The 18,449-nt window shown below is 38.5% G+C and overlaps 2 protein-coding genes across 2 annotated transcripts; one reads left to right on the top strand and one right to left on the bottom strand.

The window, feature by feature from the left end:
• The first annotated feature begins 404 nt into the window (after positions 1–404).
• LOC129526106 (TBC1 domain family member 1-like) lies at positions 405–3,891 on the top strand. The gene has a single exon (XM_055359494.2). It carries the CDS (start codon positions 574–576, stop codon positions 3,604–3,606), a length of 3,033 nt encoding a protein of 1,010 aa, XP_055215469.2. The 5' UTR covers positions 405–573; the 3' UTR covers positions 3,607–3,891.
• A 3,308-nt stretch (positions 3,892–7,199) lies between these two features.
• Positions 7,200–9,773, bottom strand: LOC134756755 (tropomyosin alpha-4 chain-like). The gene has a single exon (XM_063695492.1). It carries the CDS (start codon positions 9,734–9,736, stop codon positions 8,990–8,992), a length of 747 nt encoding a protein of 248 aa, XP_063551562.1. The 5' UTR covers positions 9,737–9,773; the 3' UTR covers positions 7,200–8,989.
• Positions 9,774–18,449: the final 8,676 nt, after the last annotated feature.

Below are 18,449 nucleotides of genomic sequence, written 5' to 3'. Positions count from 1 at the left end.
TATTTCCACAACCTACAAAAAATCTTCAGGCAGGGTACTATTTAAAAGCGCAATATTGAAAAATTCCACATAAAATCAGGAAAAAAGAATGTTCATCTCACTACTATTCTTCTACACATTACTGTAAGCACTAACCATTATAAAAAGAAGAAAAATAAAGGGCATAATGATTGAATAGGAAAAAGAAAATTGTCTTTTCTTGAAAATGAGATGATTATGGAAAAAAAATTAAGGAATACGTTTCAAAAGCTACTAGAACTAAACAATATATATATATATATATATATGAAATTTATAGCAAACAAGGTTAATATATAAAAGTGCATGTTGAGTGTTCCTTATCCAAATATCTGAAATCTGAAATGTTCTAAAAGCTGAAACTTGGGGGCAGTGAGGAACTGGGTGGAGCCCGCCGCCGCCGCCGCCGCCGGGGAGAGCGATGCCCCGGCCCCGCAGCTCCCCAAGCCCGCCCCCGGCCGCCCGCGGGCCCACGGGCCGGTGGCGGGAGTGAGCGGGGGCCGGCGGCGGGAGTGAGCGGGAGCCGGCGGGCGAAGAGCCGCCGCCCGGCCCGCGATGTCACCATTGTTCAGCTGGGTGGCCAAGGTGCCTGAGATCATCAGCTCCATCCGTCAGGCGGGGAAGATCGCCCGGCAGGAGGAGCTGCACTGCCCGTCCGAGTTCGACGACACGTTTTCCAAGAAGTTCGAGGTGCTCTTCTGCGGCCGCGTGACGGTGGCGCACAAGAAGGCTCCGCCGGCCCTGATCGACGAGTGCATCGAGAAGTTCAATCACGTCAGCGGCAGCCGGGGTTCCGAGAGCCCCCGCCCCAACCCGCCCCATGCCGCGCCCACAGGGAGCCAGGAGCCTGGGCGCAGGCCCATGCGCAAGTCCTTCTCCCAGCCCGGCCTGCGCTCGCTGGCCTTTAGGAAGGAGCTGCAGGATGGGGGCCTCCGAAGCAGCGGCTTCTTCAGCTCCTTTGAGGAGAGCGACATTGAGAACCACCTCATTAGCGGACACAATATTGTGCAGCCCACAGATATCGAGGAAAATCGAACTATGCTCTTCACGATTGGCCAGTCTGAAGTTTACCTCATCAATCCTGACACCAAAAAAATAGCACTGGAGAAAAATTTTAAGGAGATATCCTTTTGCTCTCAGGGCATCAGACACGTGGACCACTTTGGGTTTATCTGTCGGGAGTCTTCCGGAGGTGGCGGCTTTCATTTTGTCTGTTACGTGTTTCAGTGCACAAATGAGGCTCTGGTTGACGAAATTATGATGACCCTGAAACAGGCCTTCACGGTGGCCGCAGTGCAGCAGACGGCTAAGGCGCCAGCCCAGCTGTGCGAGGGCTGCCCCCTGCAAGGCCTGCACAAGCTCTGTGAGAGGATAGAGGGAATGAATTCTTCCAAAACAAAACTAGAACTGCAAAAGCACCTGACGACATTAACCAATCAGGAGCAGGCGACTATTTTTGAAGAGGTTCAGAAATTGAGACCAAGAAATGAGCAGCGAGAGAATGAATTGATTATTTCTTTTCTGAGATGTTTATATGAAGAGAAACAGAAAGAACACATCCATATTGGGGAGATGAAGCAGACATCGCAGATGGCAGCAGAGAATATTGGAAGTGAATTACCACCCAGTGCCACTCGATTTAGGCTAGATATGCTGAAAAACAAAGCAAAGAGATCTTTAACAGAGTCTTTAGAAAGTATTTTGTCCCGGGAGCTATCTGTGTGTGAAAAGGAGGCCTTGCCCATCTCTGAGAGCTCCTTTAAGCTCCTCGGCTCCTCGGAGGACCTGTCCAGTGACTCGGAGAGTCATCTCCCAGAAGAGCCAGCTCCGCTGTCGCCCCAGCAGGCCTTCAGGAGGCGAGCAAACACCCTGAGTCACTTCCCCATGGAATGCCAGGAACCTCCACAACCTGCCCGGGGGTCACCGGGGGTTTCGCAAAGGAAACTTATGAGGTATCACTCAGTGAGCACAGAGACGCCTCATGAACGAAAGGACTTTGAATCCAAAGCAAACCATCTTGGTGATTCTGGTGGGACTCCTGTGAAGACCCGGAGGCATTCCTGGAGGCAGCAGATATTCCTCCGAGTAGCCACCCCGCAGAAGGCGTGCGATTCTTCCAGCAGATATGAAGATTATTCAGAGCTGGGAGAGCTTCCCCCACGATCTCCTTTAGAACCAGTTTGTGAAGATGGGCCCTTTGGCCCCCCACCAGAGGAAAAGAAAAGGACATCTCGTGAGCTCCGAGAGCTGTGGCAAAAGGCTATTCTTCAACAGATACTGCTGCTTAGAATGGAGAAGGAAAATCAGAAGCTCCAAGCCTCTGAAAATGATTTGCTGAACAAGCGCCTGAAGCTCGATTATGAAGAAATTACTCCCTGTCTTAAAGAAGTAACTACAGTGTGGGAAAAGATGCTTAGCACTCCAGGAAGATCAAAAATTAAGTTTGACATGGAAAAAATGCACTTGGCTGTTGGGCAAGGTGTGCCACGTCATCACCGAGGTGAAATCTGGAAATTTCTAGCTGAGCAATTCCACCTTAAACACCAGTTTCCCAGCAAACAGCAGCCAAAGGATGTGCCATACAAAGAACTCTTAAAGCAGCTGACTTCCCAGCAGCATGCGATTCTTATTGACCTTGGGCGAACCTTTCCTACACACCCATACTTCTCTGCCCAGCTTGGAGCAGGACAGCTATCGCTTTACAACATTTTGAAGGCCTACTCACTTCTAGACCAGGAAGTGGGATATTGCCAAGGTCTCAGCTTTGTAGCAGGCATTTTGCTTCTTCATATGAGTGAGGAAGAGGCGTTTAAAATGCTCAAGTTTCTGATGTTTGACATGGGGCTGCGGAAACAGTATCGGCCAGACATGATTATTTTACAGATCCAGATGTACCAGCTCTCGAGGTTGCTTCATGATTACCACAGAGACCTCTACAATCATCTGGAGGAGCACGAGATCGGCCCCAGCCTCTACGCTGCCCCCTGGTTCCTCACCATGTTTGCCTCACAGTTCCCGCTGGGATTCGTAGCCAGAGTCTTTGATATGATTTTTCTTCAGGGAACAGAGGTCATATTTAAAGTGGCTTTAAGTCTGTTGGGAAGCCATAAGCCCTTGATTCTGCAGCATGAAAACCTAGAAACCATAGTTGACTTTATAAAAAGCACGCTACCCAACCTTGGCTTGGTACAGATGGAAAAGACCATCAATCAGGTATTTGAAATGGACATCGCTAAACAGTTACAAGCTTATGAAGTTGAGTACCACGTCCTTCAAGAAGAACTTATCGATTCCTCTCCTCTCAGTGACAACCAAAGAATGGATAAATTAGAGAAAACCAACAGCAGCTTACGCAAACAGAACCTTGACCTCCTTGAACAGTTGCAGGTGGCAAATGGTAGGATCCAAAGCCTTGAGGCCACCATTGAGAAGCTCCTGAGCAGTGAGAGCAAGCTGAAGCAGGCCATGCTTACCTTAGAACTGGAGCGGTCGGCCCTGCTGCAGACGGTGGAGGAGCTGCGGTGGCGGAGCACAGAGCCCAGCGACCAGGAGCCTGAGTGCATGCAGCCCGAGCCCACAGGCGACTGACAGCTCTGCAGGAGAGATTGCAACACCATCCCACACTGTCCTGGCCTTAACTGAGAGGGACAGAAGACGCTGGAAGGAGAGAAGGAAGCGGGAAGTGTGCTTCTCAGGGAGGAAACTGGCTTGCCAGCAAGTATATTCTTACGAACTCCAACTTGCAATTCAGGGGGCATGTCCCAGTGTTTTTTGTTGTTGTTTTTAGATACTAAATCGTCCCTTCTCCAGTCCTGATTACTGTACACAGTAGCTTTAGATGGCGTGGACGTGAATAAATGCAACTTATGTTTTCTTGTTGGTTCCTTTTTGAGTATCACTGTGTTTGTAAAGAGCATTCACAATACTGTGGAATTTCAAAAGCTAGAAGAGCTCGAGATCATTCCTCAGGCAAAGGCGTGGGTCCATCATTCTTCCAAGAGGGTTTGTGTGACGACTACACCCTCAGTGTCACTGGCAAGGTGCGGTTGGCTCTCGTCCATTCTTGTTATGGAAACCTAAGATGATCATTGGGAAGATCAGTGATCTTGGGTCATTGATCCCTGGGTCAGAGGATAGCAGTTTCCATCATAAACCAAGATGATGAGTTCAGCCTTTATCCCTAGTGGTTCCACTAGATGTAACTTAAAGGAGTTAACATTTGAGGACTTTGTTCTACATCAGATTTTACTATTTGAATGTTTAAGATCACTTTATTGAATTTGAAGATCATCAAATTAAATAAAGTGATTTATTTAATTTGGATATCCTGATCACTGTCAAGTGAAATTGATCTCTCTCTTTGGTATTTAAGGAAGTTTGTCTTTAAAAAAAAATAGAGTGTTTTCATACATTTTTGCTTATCCCATAAGTACAGTTGATCAAAGTCATAGTAGGTAAATGCTTTATGGGACAGTTGACACCTTTTAGACCCTACCAGGTATTGCTAGCATGTGAGCTGCAGTTGTGGGGTCTGAGATATTTCTTTGTGGTAGTTTCATGCCCATACTATAGAGTCGTGTATTTATTTTTGCCTGTTGTGTGATGTAATGCAATCATGTTCCTTTGAGTCTCCATCCCTTGGAAATCTGACTTCTTGCAGAAGGAGTAGGCACATCAGGATATTCAGGGGTGCCCCAAGAGTCTGGGACTTTCAAAAAAAAGATCAGGCTGAAACTGCAGTCAGATTTATGATAGCTGACAGTTTTTCAGAGGTCGCACACAGTGACTGTCCTCTCTCAGGATGACGAGGACCTGTGCCTTCAACAAGCAAAATGCTGCTCACGGTTGTCCTGCTTGCAGCCAGTCACTGTGTAAAGCCTCTCTGATGTGCACTTAAGAGTGGGTTGCTTTCTCACAAAGATGGGGTTCTGTGCAGTCACAGGTCACTTCCTTGACAACACAATCATTTCTGATCTTTATCACTGTAACCACTTCTTCTATTCCATAGGAGTTTCTTTTGATTCTTTCAGTTGTGGGGGCATCTCTTAATCCTGGGGTAAAAGGAGAGATTGCCATACTTAGACTCATTGTGAGTCTCCCCGGCCATTTCACGAGGAGACCACAGTGCTGCCACCAGTGCCTAAACAGGTGGCTGGCATTCGAGACTTCCTCCTGTTCCCTGGGTCAGAGGATAGCGTCATAAACCAAGATGATGAGTTCAGCCTTTATCCCTAGTGGTTCCACTAGATGTAACTTATAGGAGTTAACATTTAAGGACTTTGTTCTACATCAGATTTTACTATTTGAATGTTTACTGTTGGATTTTGGGCATCTTATTACTGTTACTCAAAAACATTGACTCTGCATCAAGAAAGAAACAAGAAAGCAATAAAACAAGAAATAATTCATGCTCACAAAAAAAAAAAAAAAAAAAAAAAAAAGCTGAAACTTTTTGAGAGCTGACGTGGTGCTCAAGGAAATGTTCACTTAAGCATTACAGATTTTGGATTTCTGGAGTAGCACTACTGAATTTGTAAGTATAATGTAAATATTTTGAAATCTGAAAATAATTTGAAATCTGAAATATCTCTGGTCCCAAGCATTTTTTAACTCACTATATGTGCTCATTTTTTGAAACAAATGCCTATTAAGCAGACACTATGAAAAAAAACTGTGCAAACATTGGAAATACATAAGTAAGCAAGGCAGAAGGGCCTCTTGTATTAAAAATAAATGAAGGAGGACACTAGTTAAAGTGGTAAGGACAGATTTTAATCAGTAATAATGATTGCAACATGGAAAAGAGTGCAGCATGAGTTGAATTCAACTTCAATTTGTATATTGGCAACTGATTGTTTTATTTTATTTTAGATTCTAGGGGTACATCTGAACGTTTGTCACATGGGTATACTGTGTGATGCTGAATATTGAACTCCTAATGATCTCATCGCCCATGTAGTGAACATGAGACCCAATAGATCGTTTTTCAACAGTTGGCCAGCTCCCTCTCTCTTCCCTTTTGGAATCTCCAGTGTTTATGGTTCCCATCTTTGTGTTTTTGGGTACCAAATGTTTACCTCCTACTTATAAGTGAAAACATGGTATTTAGTTTGCTGTTTTTGCATTAATTCGACAAGCATTTTGGATAAGCAGTTCTTAACCGGTAAAATGTGTTGTTGCATGCTAATAATGAATCATTAAAACATAATAATAAATTCTATTCACAATAGAATAATCACAAGCATATAATTCTTAGGAATAAAGGCAACAAAATATGCGTAGGACTTTTATCTAGAAGCTAAAAAATATTATTGAGAAATTTTAAGAAAAAATAGAAAACGTAGATCTATACATGTTATTGATATGTTATTTATATTAAGATATCCATCCACCTTATATTGATCTACAAATGTATTTCAAATCTGATGAAAATCACATCAGATTTTACTGCAAAATAAAAATAAACAATGTGATGTCAAGATGTATATAAATATGCAGAAATACAAAGGAACATAGGTAACTTAACCAATCGTGGAAAAGAATATAATCAAAGAAGTAACATTAAATTATTTTAAGATTTTAAAAGCTGCATGTTAAAAAATGGAGCATCCATAAATATGTTCATGTTTAACATAGATGATGAACTGATTTTCTATGAATACAAAGGACAATAGAAAATACATATTTTTACAACAAATCTGAAACAACTAGATAAATTTATGAAAATCAAATTAATTTTTTTATTTCTAACTTTTTCTGTTGCCCAGGCTGGAGTGGTGCAATCATAGCTCACTGCAGCCTCGAACTCCTGGGCTCAAGAAATCCTCCTTCTTCAGTCTCCTAATGCACTGGGGTTACAAATGTGAGTCATCATGCTTAGCCTAAAGTCAATGTTTATCCCATATCATTTACAAATTTGTGATGAATCCAATTTGAGATGCTCATAAACATAAATATGAAGCATAAATATAAAAACTAATACTATAAAGCATATAAGAGAACAATCTTGCATGTTAGGGAGGCAAAATATTACATCTTTAGGGAGGCAAAAATATTTCAGACAAAACAAACAGAAAATGTAGCCATAAAGGAAAAAATTATATAAATAGGGCTTCCTCAAAATAAGATTTTCTACTCATCAAGAGAAAGCATTGAAAAAAATTAAAAGGCAGGACACAGAATCGGAGGAATTATTTTTAATACATACAAATGACTTAGAAGATCTTAATAAGTAATACTATTCAGTAATAAAACGTCTAACAGCCTCTCCCCAAATAGGCATGGGTCTCGAATATCTTTTTTTTTTGTTTGTTTATGTAAAAATTTATTTGACCAGAATGTAGGAAAAGTAATACTATTACATATGATACAGTTGCAAGAATCTAAAGTGTGGATTTTATTCCATTGCACAATTTGCTAGTGTATTTCCTAGGTAGTGTGGTGCTGAATAAATAGGAGTGGGGTGTGGGGTGGGGTGGGTAAGGAATTCAGATAAGCCAGAAGCAGGGTGATTTTTAGTCGGAATTGTAAACTTTAGTCGGCCCCCACACGCTGCTGGGGAATGTGGAATGTTCCAGCTCTGAGATGTTAACTGAGAAAAGAGAAGTCAAACAAAGCCGATACGTGTAGCCGATACTGGGTCTACAGAATCCTTCATTATCCAGTTTAATCAGGAGCTTCTTGGTCTTTTATTAACTTGGTCCCAAAGAAGGAATTCAAGTCCTAGATAAGTAAATCCTCAATTTGCTGTTCCCTGAAGTATGGAAATGAAGTTGGGCCAGTTTTTAATCTCTGCTGCCAGAAAGGCCCTTTCTGCTAATAGATAAAAACTCTTTTTCTCAACTTAGTAATGACTTGTAGTCTTTTGGATATGGCTGATCTGAATTGGACTGAACTCCACCATATTCCTGCTCAGTGGGTCATTACTGGAATGAGACATTTGCTCTTCAGAGAACAACTTTATTTTTATTTTTTCTTGAGATGGAGTCTCACTCTGTCGACCAGGCTGGAGTGCAGTGGTGTGATATTGGCTCACTGCAGTCTCCACTTCCTGGGTTCAAGAGATCCTCCTGCCTCAGCCTCCCAAGTAGCTGGGACTACAGGCAGGCGTCACCATAATTTTCGTATTTTTAGTAGAGACATGGTTTTGCCATGTTGGCTGGGCTGGTCTTGAACTCCTGACCTCAAGTGATCTGTCCTGGCCTCCCAAAGTGTTGGGATTACAGGCGAAAGCCACCGCGCCCGGCCAGGGAACAACTTTAGAATGAAGGAAATATGCAAAAGAACATCACATCAAGGATCTATTAATTACTATCTATTAATTACTATATGTGGGTAATTATGACTATTTCCCAAGCATTCTACGTTGACTGCTTGAGAGGATGTTTGTCCTGCATGGTGGAGAGTGGAGAAGGGCCAGGATTCTTAGGTTAATCTATCTGTGGGTTATGATTTCCCACAATAGCCACCCCCGGCCCCCACCAGTCCTTTTATTGGCTCTGGATGGAAAATCCCTACCCATGTGATGGTCCCTGGTCTCTCCTATAGTTTGACCAACAGTTGACCCAAAAGGTTATGGTCTTCAGCATTTTAATTATATCCATGACTAGATACTGGAGTCTGTATTCTTCAAAGTGTGGGGCTGCCTATTCTCCCAGGAACCAAATGACCTCTGTCTTAAGAAAGTATGCTTACTAGGAAATACCCTGCCTACCTTAGGAATAAATGCAACTTAAGGAAAAAATAAGAGAGCTGAAAAAGCTGGTGCCATTTGAAAAAAAAAAAGGGAAGGAATGAGATTTAACTGGTGCTCAAAGCTTCTCCAATACAAAATATTTGGTCATGTATCCATAATTTGCTTGACATTTCCAGCAAAGCGAAGATGGCAATAACAAAAGGAACTTCTTGCAAGAGAAGAGAAAGACCCACGGAGCTCCAGAGTTTCTGTTCGAACAAGACTCTTCTGTTTTGCTTATACACAGTTAAGTTCTTTTAGTGTCTGATCCAGTGTCTGATGTAAGCCCACATTCTCTTCTTTAGTCTGGGCAAGTTTCTCTTCCAGGTCATCAATTGTCTTTTCCAGTTTTGCAACCGTTCTCTCTGCAAATTCAGCACGGGTCTCAGCCTCTTTCAGTCTGTCAGACAGAAGTTTAATTTCTTCTTCATATTTGTCTTCCTTTTCAGAATACTTTTCAGATGCAGCCTCCAGAGATTTCAGATTGTTAGTAACATTCTTGAGTTCTTCTTCCAGGTCACCACATCTTAGTTCAGACACCTCTGCACGCACCTCTGCCCTCTCCAGCTCACCCTCCAGGATGACCAGCTTACGAGCTACCTCCTCGTACTTGCGGTCAGCCTCTTCCGCAATGTGCTTGGCCTCTTTAAGCTGCAACTCCTGAATCTCCATCTTCTCCTCATCCTTCATGGCCCGGTTTTCTATCAACTTCATTCCTCTCTCACTCTCATCTGCAGCTTTTTCTGCCTCCTCCAGCTTCTGCAGGGCCGTGGCCAGTCGTTCCTGAGCCCTGTCCAACTCCTCCTCAACGAGCTGGATGCGTCGGTTGAGGGCGGCCACATCACCTTCAGCTTTCTCGCGCCGCTCGCGCTCGCCGTCCAGCTCCCGCTGCAGGCCCTGCGCGCGGTCTTCCGCCTCGTCCGCCTGCTGCTGCAGGGCCTGGATCTTGCGTTTCACCACCTCCAGGGAGTTGAGGCCGGCCATGGCGCGGAGGCGCAGAGGCACACTGGCAGCGGCGGACGGTCGGCTGGGCTCAGCTCCGGCGAGAGCTGCACAGCCGCACCCCGGCCCCGGGTCTTGAATATCTTACAAAGGAAGATATGCAATGTCAAATGAACAGGCTCTGGACTTCATTATTCGTTAGGAATATGCAAATATACATGACAATGACAGCCATTGCACATTCACTAGAAATTATTTAAAGAAATTTTAAAATACTGACAATACCAAAAATTATAGACATGTAGAAACTGGAAGTCTTTTTGTTTCTTAAGAGTGTAAAATGGGGCAAACACTCCAGAGAACAGTTAATTATTTTCTTATAAAGTTTAAAATATATTTTTCTTAGACCCAGTAAGCTTTTTCTCTGTTATGTGTACAAAAGAAATAATAACTGATGCCACGATAAAGATTTAATCAAAACTTATTAGAACAGTTTTATTCTTAAAACTAAACCTTGAAACAACCCAAACAACCTTCAATAAAGGAATGGATACACGAATTGTATATATTCGTACAGTGGACACTACAGTACTCAGAATTAACAACAACAACAAATCAGATATTGACGTGTGTAACAAAATGTCTGGGCCTCTATAAAATATTATATTGAATAAAATAAAAAAGTTGAATATCAATTCTTATTATGTTGAACAAATTTTAAAGAAATTACATGGCATAAAGTTCCATTTATATGACATTCTAGAAGAGGCAAAACTAATCCATGGTTATGAAAATAAGAATGGATTAAAGATTTGATGTGTGAATGAGATTTAAGTGGAAAGGCATGAAGGAATTTTTGAGGTGAGGAAAATGCCTGTAGCTTGAATCGGTATTGATTATATGGGTCTTTGTATTTGTCCAAAGTTATTGAATTGTAAACTTTAGATCTGTGCATTTCACAGTTTAAAAAACTTACCTCACCAGTGAAACTCTGTCTACCTAAAGTCTGCAGAAAGCATAACTCAAGAATTTAACATAAGGTCCCCTAATCACGTGAAGGTAAGAAACAGTCATCTTTTAAACATTTAAAAAGTCAGGTGAATAAAAAATCCAGGAGCTTTTTTTTTTTGAATAACTATTAAACTTATGCCAGTGAAAGAAAATAAAATTAATTTTCACAAAAGTTGATATACATGACTGAGAATTAAATCTATATTGATACTGTTGAGATTAAAATACAACACAATTTTAATAAACATTTAAAACATGGACATGGTGTCCCTAACAATTTGTTGATAGGGGAGAGGATAATATAAAAATTAATTTTATGAATCCCACATAATTACTTGTTAAAAACATATGCCTCTGTTCTTTTTATTTAGGAATCACTCACGGAAAGCACACGTTCTTTGCTTCTGCACTAACTCTGGAATTCAATATTAGAAAGCTCAACTGCCATGAATATAAATCAAATTCATCTGCATCCCCTATATCAGACTAAATGTGTTTGTTTCTCACTATTCTGCTACATTCCTTGTATTAATTTTAATAGAATCAAAACTGAGATATGGAAGAGGATGTTATATATTGAACAGCTTTTCTTCCATCTAGCATACCCAATATTTGCCGCATGGGCCAGAAATATGAGAATTAGAAATGCATCTTTATTTGGGGTCCTTACTTCATTCACAATTCTAGATAGTCTTCTAGTTATGACAAAGTCTAAGAATTTTATTTTTAAATAAATTATTATCATATTTTTCTGTTACCATTTTTTGGTTGGTTTTCCATGCAGTTTGTGCCTACTTCCAGGAGGAAGACACCTACACACATTTTCTCTTCTCTGCTTTCTTTACAAATTTGAATATGAAAAAGAGAGCCAGGAATTGCCAAAAGCTGGTTACTCCAAGACCCTAGGCATTCTGTCAAAATCTAACTTGGATGATCATGTAAAATGCTTATCATTTTATTAATATCAGTATGTTCATTCAAATGGTAACAAGATTTTCACTTGATTTCTAAATCACTGATCTTAAGTGAAAAATATCAAAATAGAGGACTTCACAAATATTATCATTTAGAACATCCTCACTTTAAACAATCTAAAGTTATTTTTAATGTTGAATCAATCATACTCTGACCTTCTCCATAAGAAAGGAAAATGTAAATATCCCAGACAGCAGAGAGCAACCTGTCATAAAAATAAAACTGTACTTTCAAATAGCTGTAGTCCACAGCACAGCTCTAACCCAAATTGTCATTTCAGCAGCTTCACATTATTAGAAAATACTTACCTTCTAGCTTTGAGCATGAAAGAAAAGTACAAAGTACTCTTAGTCTATCAGTTTCCCTAAGTAGGAGATTCATGTATTTGCTGGGGTCATATAAAGAAACTGATAGTGCAATTTAATAAGGATAATGCAGAGAGGGTTTGGAGACTCTTTGCAAAGCTGTTGAAGGGATGAGAAAGAACACAAGAGACTGCAGTAACCTTTGGTTAGAGTGATTTTTATCACCCCTAGTTAGAAAGGGCCAGTGGCAAAGCAAGTTTACTAACTTTAGGATAAAGTAGACTCATCAGGAAAAGAGCAACCACCTAAGCTTAAGGGACAAAGCCAATCACCCGTGGGAAGTCAGTGTTAAAAATGCTTGATCTTGCCCTCTGCTTTCCTGAGAATACAAATCATTCACTTTAACTCATTGAATTCACTCAGCAGTCAGAAGAAAAGGAAGCCTCTTGTTGGAATTCATACTAAGAAGATCAGAAAGTGTAGTGGAAAAGAGAGGACTAGAACTGCAGGTGCAAGTAGAAGTCAGTGTCCAAAAAGAAGTGTATTTGTATTGTTCATTTGACCTCATTTATTTTAGTATGCAAGCGTATGCTTAAAAATATTTCAGCCTTCTTTTTACTATATATGCAATTCGTCATTATTTATTGAGAGATTATATATCCATCATTACTTCAATGATCTCATTTTTAGCTTTCCTCTTCTTTATTAATGGATGCAGTAACTTCTGGCATTCCCCTGAGAATATTAATTCTACTTATTTGGAAGTACTCTTTTTATTGCTCTCTGCTGTCTTTCTTTTGTATTTTATACATCTTTCATTTGCTTTATGTTATTTTAAATCTTACCCTATGCACTTACAGTGATGGCACTTCTCCGAATGACTGTTGATTTTCTTCCTTTCTGTCTTTTTTTCATGTTGTCTACATTTTTTTTTCAAGGTGAGTTTCTGCTAGACTGTTATTACTGAGCAATCCTTTGGTGGAGAAGGAGGTTCATGCTGCTACAGGCCACAATTTGCCTCATTTGCAGTCAGATCAGGCTTTTTGTCAGAGAGAGGACATGCCCATTAGGCAATATGTATTCAGATATTTCCAACTGATCGCTGCCTTTTCTTTCTGATTCAAATTCCCATTCTCAATATATTTACCTAATGTATGCCTCCCTTTTGCCTTTTTTAAGCAAGACTAGAAAATCAATAACCTTGAAAAAAATTGATTAATTTGGCTAACTTAAATTTAAAGTCTTCACTTCTAGCAAAATAGTTTTACCACATATTTTTTACTATGAGAAAATATGTAAACTATGTATACCAAAGCAAATCTATAAATAATTTAGAAAAATAAAAATATTTCAATAGAAAAGTGGGAAAATGTAAAAATAGGTACTTACTGGAAGAATCAAGAGATTAGTTCTAAAGACCTTAATTATTTATTTAAACTAATTTAATTGAAATTTTAAAAATAATTAAATTTTTCAATAATCAAGTAAAACAAATTAAACTTAAACAATAGAACCTTTTGTTTTGAGACGCAAAAGCATGAATCAAAGACATCTGTAAAGCTTAAATGTATTCAGGCTGTAAAGCTAACCCATGTAAACCAAACTAGGCCAGGAATTAGACTATATCATCGCCCCAGACTCCCCCAAGTGTCCCTTCCTAAAAGCAGCTCCTCTCACCTAAGTTTTATGTATAATTTTTTTGCTGTGCTTCAAAAAGGTATAGCATGTATGCATCTCTGAACAACATACCTTAGGTTTTTTGGCCTGCTTTGATAATTGATATGAAATCCTCTTTCTGTATTATTTTGTGCCACACTCCTTTTGTTCAACATATGTTTATGAGTGACAGCCCTGTTGTTGCAAGCAGTTGTAATTTATTTATTTTCACTGCTCTATAATATTTGATTGTTTATACAGATGAGAATTTTCTATTTTATTCCTTATATACATTTGTGTTATTTTAAAGTTTGGGTGCTTAGGAGCAAAGTCAATATGAAAATACTTGGACATATGCTCTCAGAATTATATGCATAAGTTTATCTACAACATGTAACTATCCAAGGAATTTTAGGAGCAAATATATGTGGATACTTATTTAATCACAGACTAACTTTTTCTCAAATCAGTTGTATCAATTTATACTTCTTCCTGTGGTACCTAAGATTTCATAAAATTATACTTTCAATCCATGGGTTTAGCAAAATAATTCAAAGTTTAATAATATCAAATTGACATCTATAATTTAAGACCACTTTAGATGAAAATTTTTGATATCTATTAAATTTTACAATGTGAATAACTTATAAGCACAATTTTCCTTAACTCATCATCTGTCTTATGAAATACTAACATATGTGCAATAAAATGCAATAGGATGTCAATTACAGCTTTTTAAAAATAGTCAAAAGCCCATTAAATAGATTAAATGTCCACCAATAGAGAAATGGCTAAGTAAATATGACATATCTAAGAGTTAAAGAAATGATAAAGATTAACATGTGTTGAATCACTAAGATTTCCAATACATATTAAATTGAAAAATAAAAACATATTATTGTGGTTAAAAATACACAAAGTATTAGATTATCAAATCAGACTCAGGTGCATCGGAGATCTTATGCAAACTTAACTAATAATTTTATGGATAAAAATTATTGTGAGGTACAGGTGGAGCAAGGTAAGGTCAGATAGCACAGTGAGAATCCCTGGGTCCTTTCCTTGCACATCAGATATGCTTTGAACAAGGATAATAGATGATGATTCTGAGTAAGATGTGCGGTCATCTCACTTACACAGAGGAGATATTTAGATCACAAAGTATCTCATTTTGTCTTTAGATGGTCCAGGAAACTATGCCCCATGAGTCAAAGAGATTTAGGTTTTATTATAAACAACCCTAGAAAAGAAATCACAGCACATACATTCCTCTAAAAGCATTCTGTAGGTAAGATATTCCTTCCTGGAAACTTCTTAGTTTGTTTGCCAAGAGGTTAGCCAGTTATATGGTTACCAAAAAACCTGCCTTCTTTGTCTCCAGCATGTTTCTTACTAAAGAGAATGAATGAATTGGAGAACTATTGTTTGCACATTTACTTTTAAATGGTTTATCAGTAAAATATGTGAGAATACATTTTTAAAATAAACTTATGTGATTGCTTTGGAAAATGTCTGGAAATATGCAAACCACACTGATAATAATGGCCTTCTGGGGATGAACCAACACACAATAGATTTACTGGTAATCGTTTGATTTTTTCAAAAGTACTACATTCCTGTATAACTTGCATGATTAAAATGTATTTAATATAATTTCCGCCCGTGATAATTTTCTTGTGTATAAATAGGACATTGCTCTTGCTATTAGCAGCTATATACTGTAATATTTATAGTTGAACCACAGGGTTTAGCAGACTTCAGCCGATACACTGAACCTGTCCTATTGCCTGTTTTTGTACAACCTGCAGCTAAGAATGTTTTTATATTTTTTGAATAATACAAAAATATCAACAGAAGAATAATAGTTCGTAACACAAAATTAACAAAATTTAACATTTGTGTCTATGAATAAAGTTGATAATATTGTAGCCACAGCCATTTGTTTGCATATTGTCTACTTTCTTGTTACAACAGGGTTTAGCAGTTGTAACAGAGACTTCTACAATGTTCCCAAAGCCTAAAATATTTACTGTCTTACCCTTTATAGAAATACTTTGCTGACACTGTGACTTATAATGTTTGCAACTACTTTTTGAATAAGCTCAAAAGTTTACACACACACAGACACACACTCCTAAAATATTTGTTATATTGCTCTTTATAGAAATAATTTGCTTATCCCTGTGAATTATAGTGATGTATACAACTGATTTTTGAATAAGTTAAAAAATTTAGCTGGGGCGGTGGCTCACACCTGTAATCCCAGCACTTTGGGAGGCTGAGGCGGGCAGATCACCTGAGGTCGGGAGTTCAAGACCAGCCTGACCAATGTGGAGAAACCCAGTCTCTACTAAAAATACAAAATTAGCTGGGTGTGGTGGCGCATGCTTGTCATCTCAGCTACTTGGGAGGCTGAGGCAGAAGAATCACTTGAACCTGGGAGGCGGAGGTTACAGTGAGCCAAGATTGCACCATTGCACTCCAGCCTGGGCAACAAGAGCGAAACTCAGACTCAAAAAAAAAAAAAAAAAAACTTTACACACACACACAAACGGATTATGGATTGAGTTGCATGTATTTGAATATTAGTTTTGTTATTCTTGCAACTTATTGGGGGTTTGACACTTTTTCTAAATTACAATTGGGTGAAATTTTTGCAATTGATAAATTGCTAGATAACATAATCTAGCTCATATTATATGATAACTTTAGATGTTAAATCAGTAATAAACCTTATGAAGATCTATGTTTCTAGGAAATAATTACTTCAACAAGAAGACAAAGTAAAGACAGAATGTAAAACAAAATATAAGATGAAATAAAATAAAGATGGGAATTGAATGCCATAGAAGTGTGGAAGTTGGAGGAAAAGTTTCTAAAATTATTTGGATAAAAAGGAAGCCATATATTGTACTGAATCTTCTAGATGGGTTTTAATTCTGTATCCTTTCATACTCATGTACTATGCCATTTTTTTCAACTTTTCATTCCACTTGTACTTCCTAACTTATGATGAATTTGCCTATATAGAGTCCTTTTATCATTTAGACTAAAATTGTATTTATTTGAAGGTAAGAACGGTCATATACTTCTTAGTTGTTTTCAGAACTGAAAACATGGTTGAGGCCAGGCATGGTGTCTCTCATCTGTAATCCTAGCACTTTGAGAGGCCGAGGCAGGGGGACTACGAGATCAGGAGTTCAATACCAGCCTGACCAACATGGAGAAACGTGGTATCTACTAAAAATACAAAATTAGCTGGGCATGGTAGTGCACACCTATAATCCCAGCTATTTGGGAGGCTGAGTAAGAAGAATCGCTTGAACCCTGGAGGCAGAGGTTGCAGTGAGCCGAGATCACGCCATTGCACTCCAGCCTGGGCAACAAGAGCAAAACTCATCTCAAAAGGAAAAAAAAAAAAAGAAAAAAAGAAAACATGGTTGAAAGTCAGTATCCATGTGATAAATTGAGTTAGAAAGCCAATGAGAGCTTAGCTAATATAAAAGTGATGGAATTCACTATCAAAACTTTTCAGAGACTTAGAAAAAATATGGAAAATTAGTGAAAATGTAAGAGAATGAGGCTCAAAATCAAGATAATTAAACTGCAAACTTTAAGAAGGCAGGAAAGATATCCTTTACTTAGTTTGTCTTGTCCAACTAATGGTTAGTTGAATGCCATGCACATAACACATCCCTCTGAGTACTTATTGAATAAATGTAGAATGTCATTCTGGAATAAATTGAGGCAAGAAACTAGAGGGATAGCAGTGTGAAAAGTGAGATTAATTTATTTGGTATAGAGTCAGTAAATTTAAGTGGGCCATTTGAAACAACAAGCTTAAAAGAAAACCAAATAAGCATTTTCAATGCATAGAAATGCAACCACTTTTCTCCTTCTGTACTTTGTCCATTCAAACATTGCTTGAAAAAAAATATAACTTTCAGTCTTGCTTTTTTATCTCCACCAAACTCAGATAATTTTGTTCATTGATGACCTTTCTAAGCTAATTCCTATTTTAGAATGCTATGGACGAATGAATCTCAAAACTTCTTTTAACCAATTTATTTTATTCCATTTCCTAAGGAATAGAAACTTTTTACCTCCAACCCAGGGGAGCTATGAAACAAACTCCCCATTTATTTCCAATCTAAACACATTTGATAAAACAGGCAGAGGAATTTTTTATCGGATCTGTATTTTAAATTTTCATGACTGTTGTTCAAGAGTTTCCATTCTTCTTCATAAATATGTAGAGGCTAAAAATTCTTTTCTGAAAAATAAACTGCTACTTTAAATGATTTTAACTCATCTTTATAATACCTTTTTTTATTCTCTGATGATCTCTTGCTGTTTTTCTTTCTCTAGAAATGTTCTAAGAATAAATTAGCTGATATACTAAGAAAGGTTCACAAAATGAGTCCTTCACCTCTACAGCACCTCTTCTAAATAACAGAGAGATTACAAATCCAATGTATTTAAACTCTGAGTTGTCTATATGTGTAGTGTTAAAAAATGTAGCTGTCAGTTTTAACAGCTTTTCCCCTGAGATTTCAGTGGCTAGCTAATGATCTCTTTTAAGGATTAGGACAATTTCTAGATAGTGAAATGGCAGGAAAATATATCAAATACATATTTTTCCATTATAGTATTCTGAGGACTGTAAAGTCTTACTCAATGTATATCACTTTTAATTTTTAGGATACATAGAAATATTTGCTAGTAGAAATAAATGGCAAGTGTTTACTTGAAGATGGTTTAGAAAGATGCTTTTCTCTTTTAATTTGAATTGCTACTGTAAATGTCAT

This window comes from Gorilla gorilla, chromosome 12, assembly GCF_029281585.2.
Source record: "Gorilla gorilla gorilla isolate KB3781 chromosome 12, NHGRI_mGorGor1-v2.1_pri, whole genome shotgun sequence".
In the NCBI taxonomy this organism is placed as follows: Eukaryota; Metazoa; Chordata; class Mammalia; order Primates; family Hominidae; genus Gorilla; species Gorilla gorilla.
This window is presented reverse-complemented; position numbering and strand designations above follow the sequence as displayed.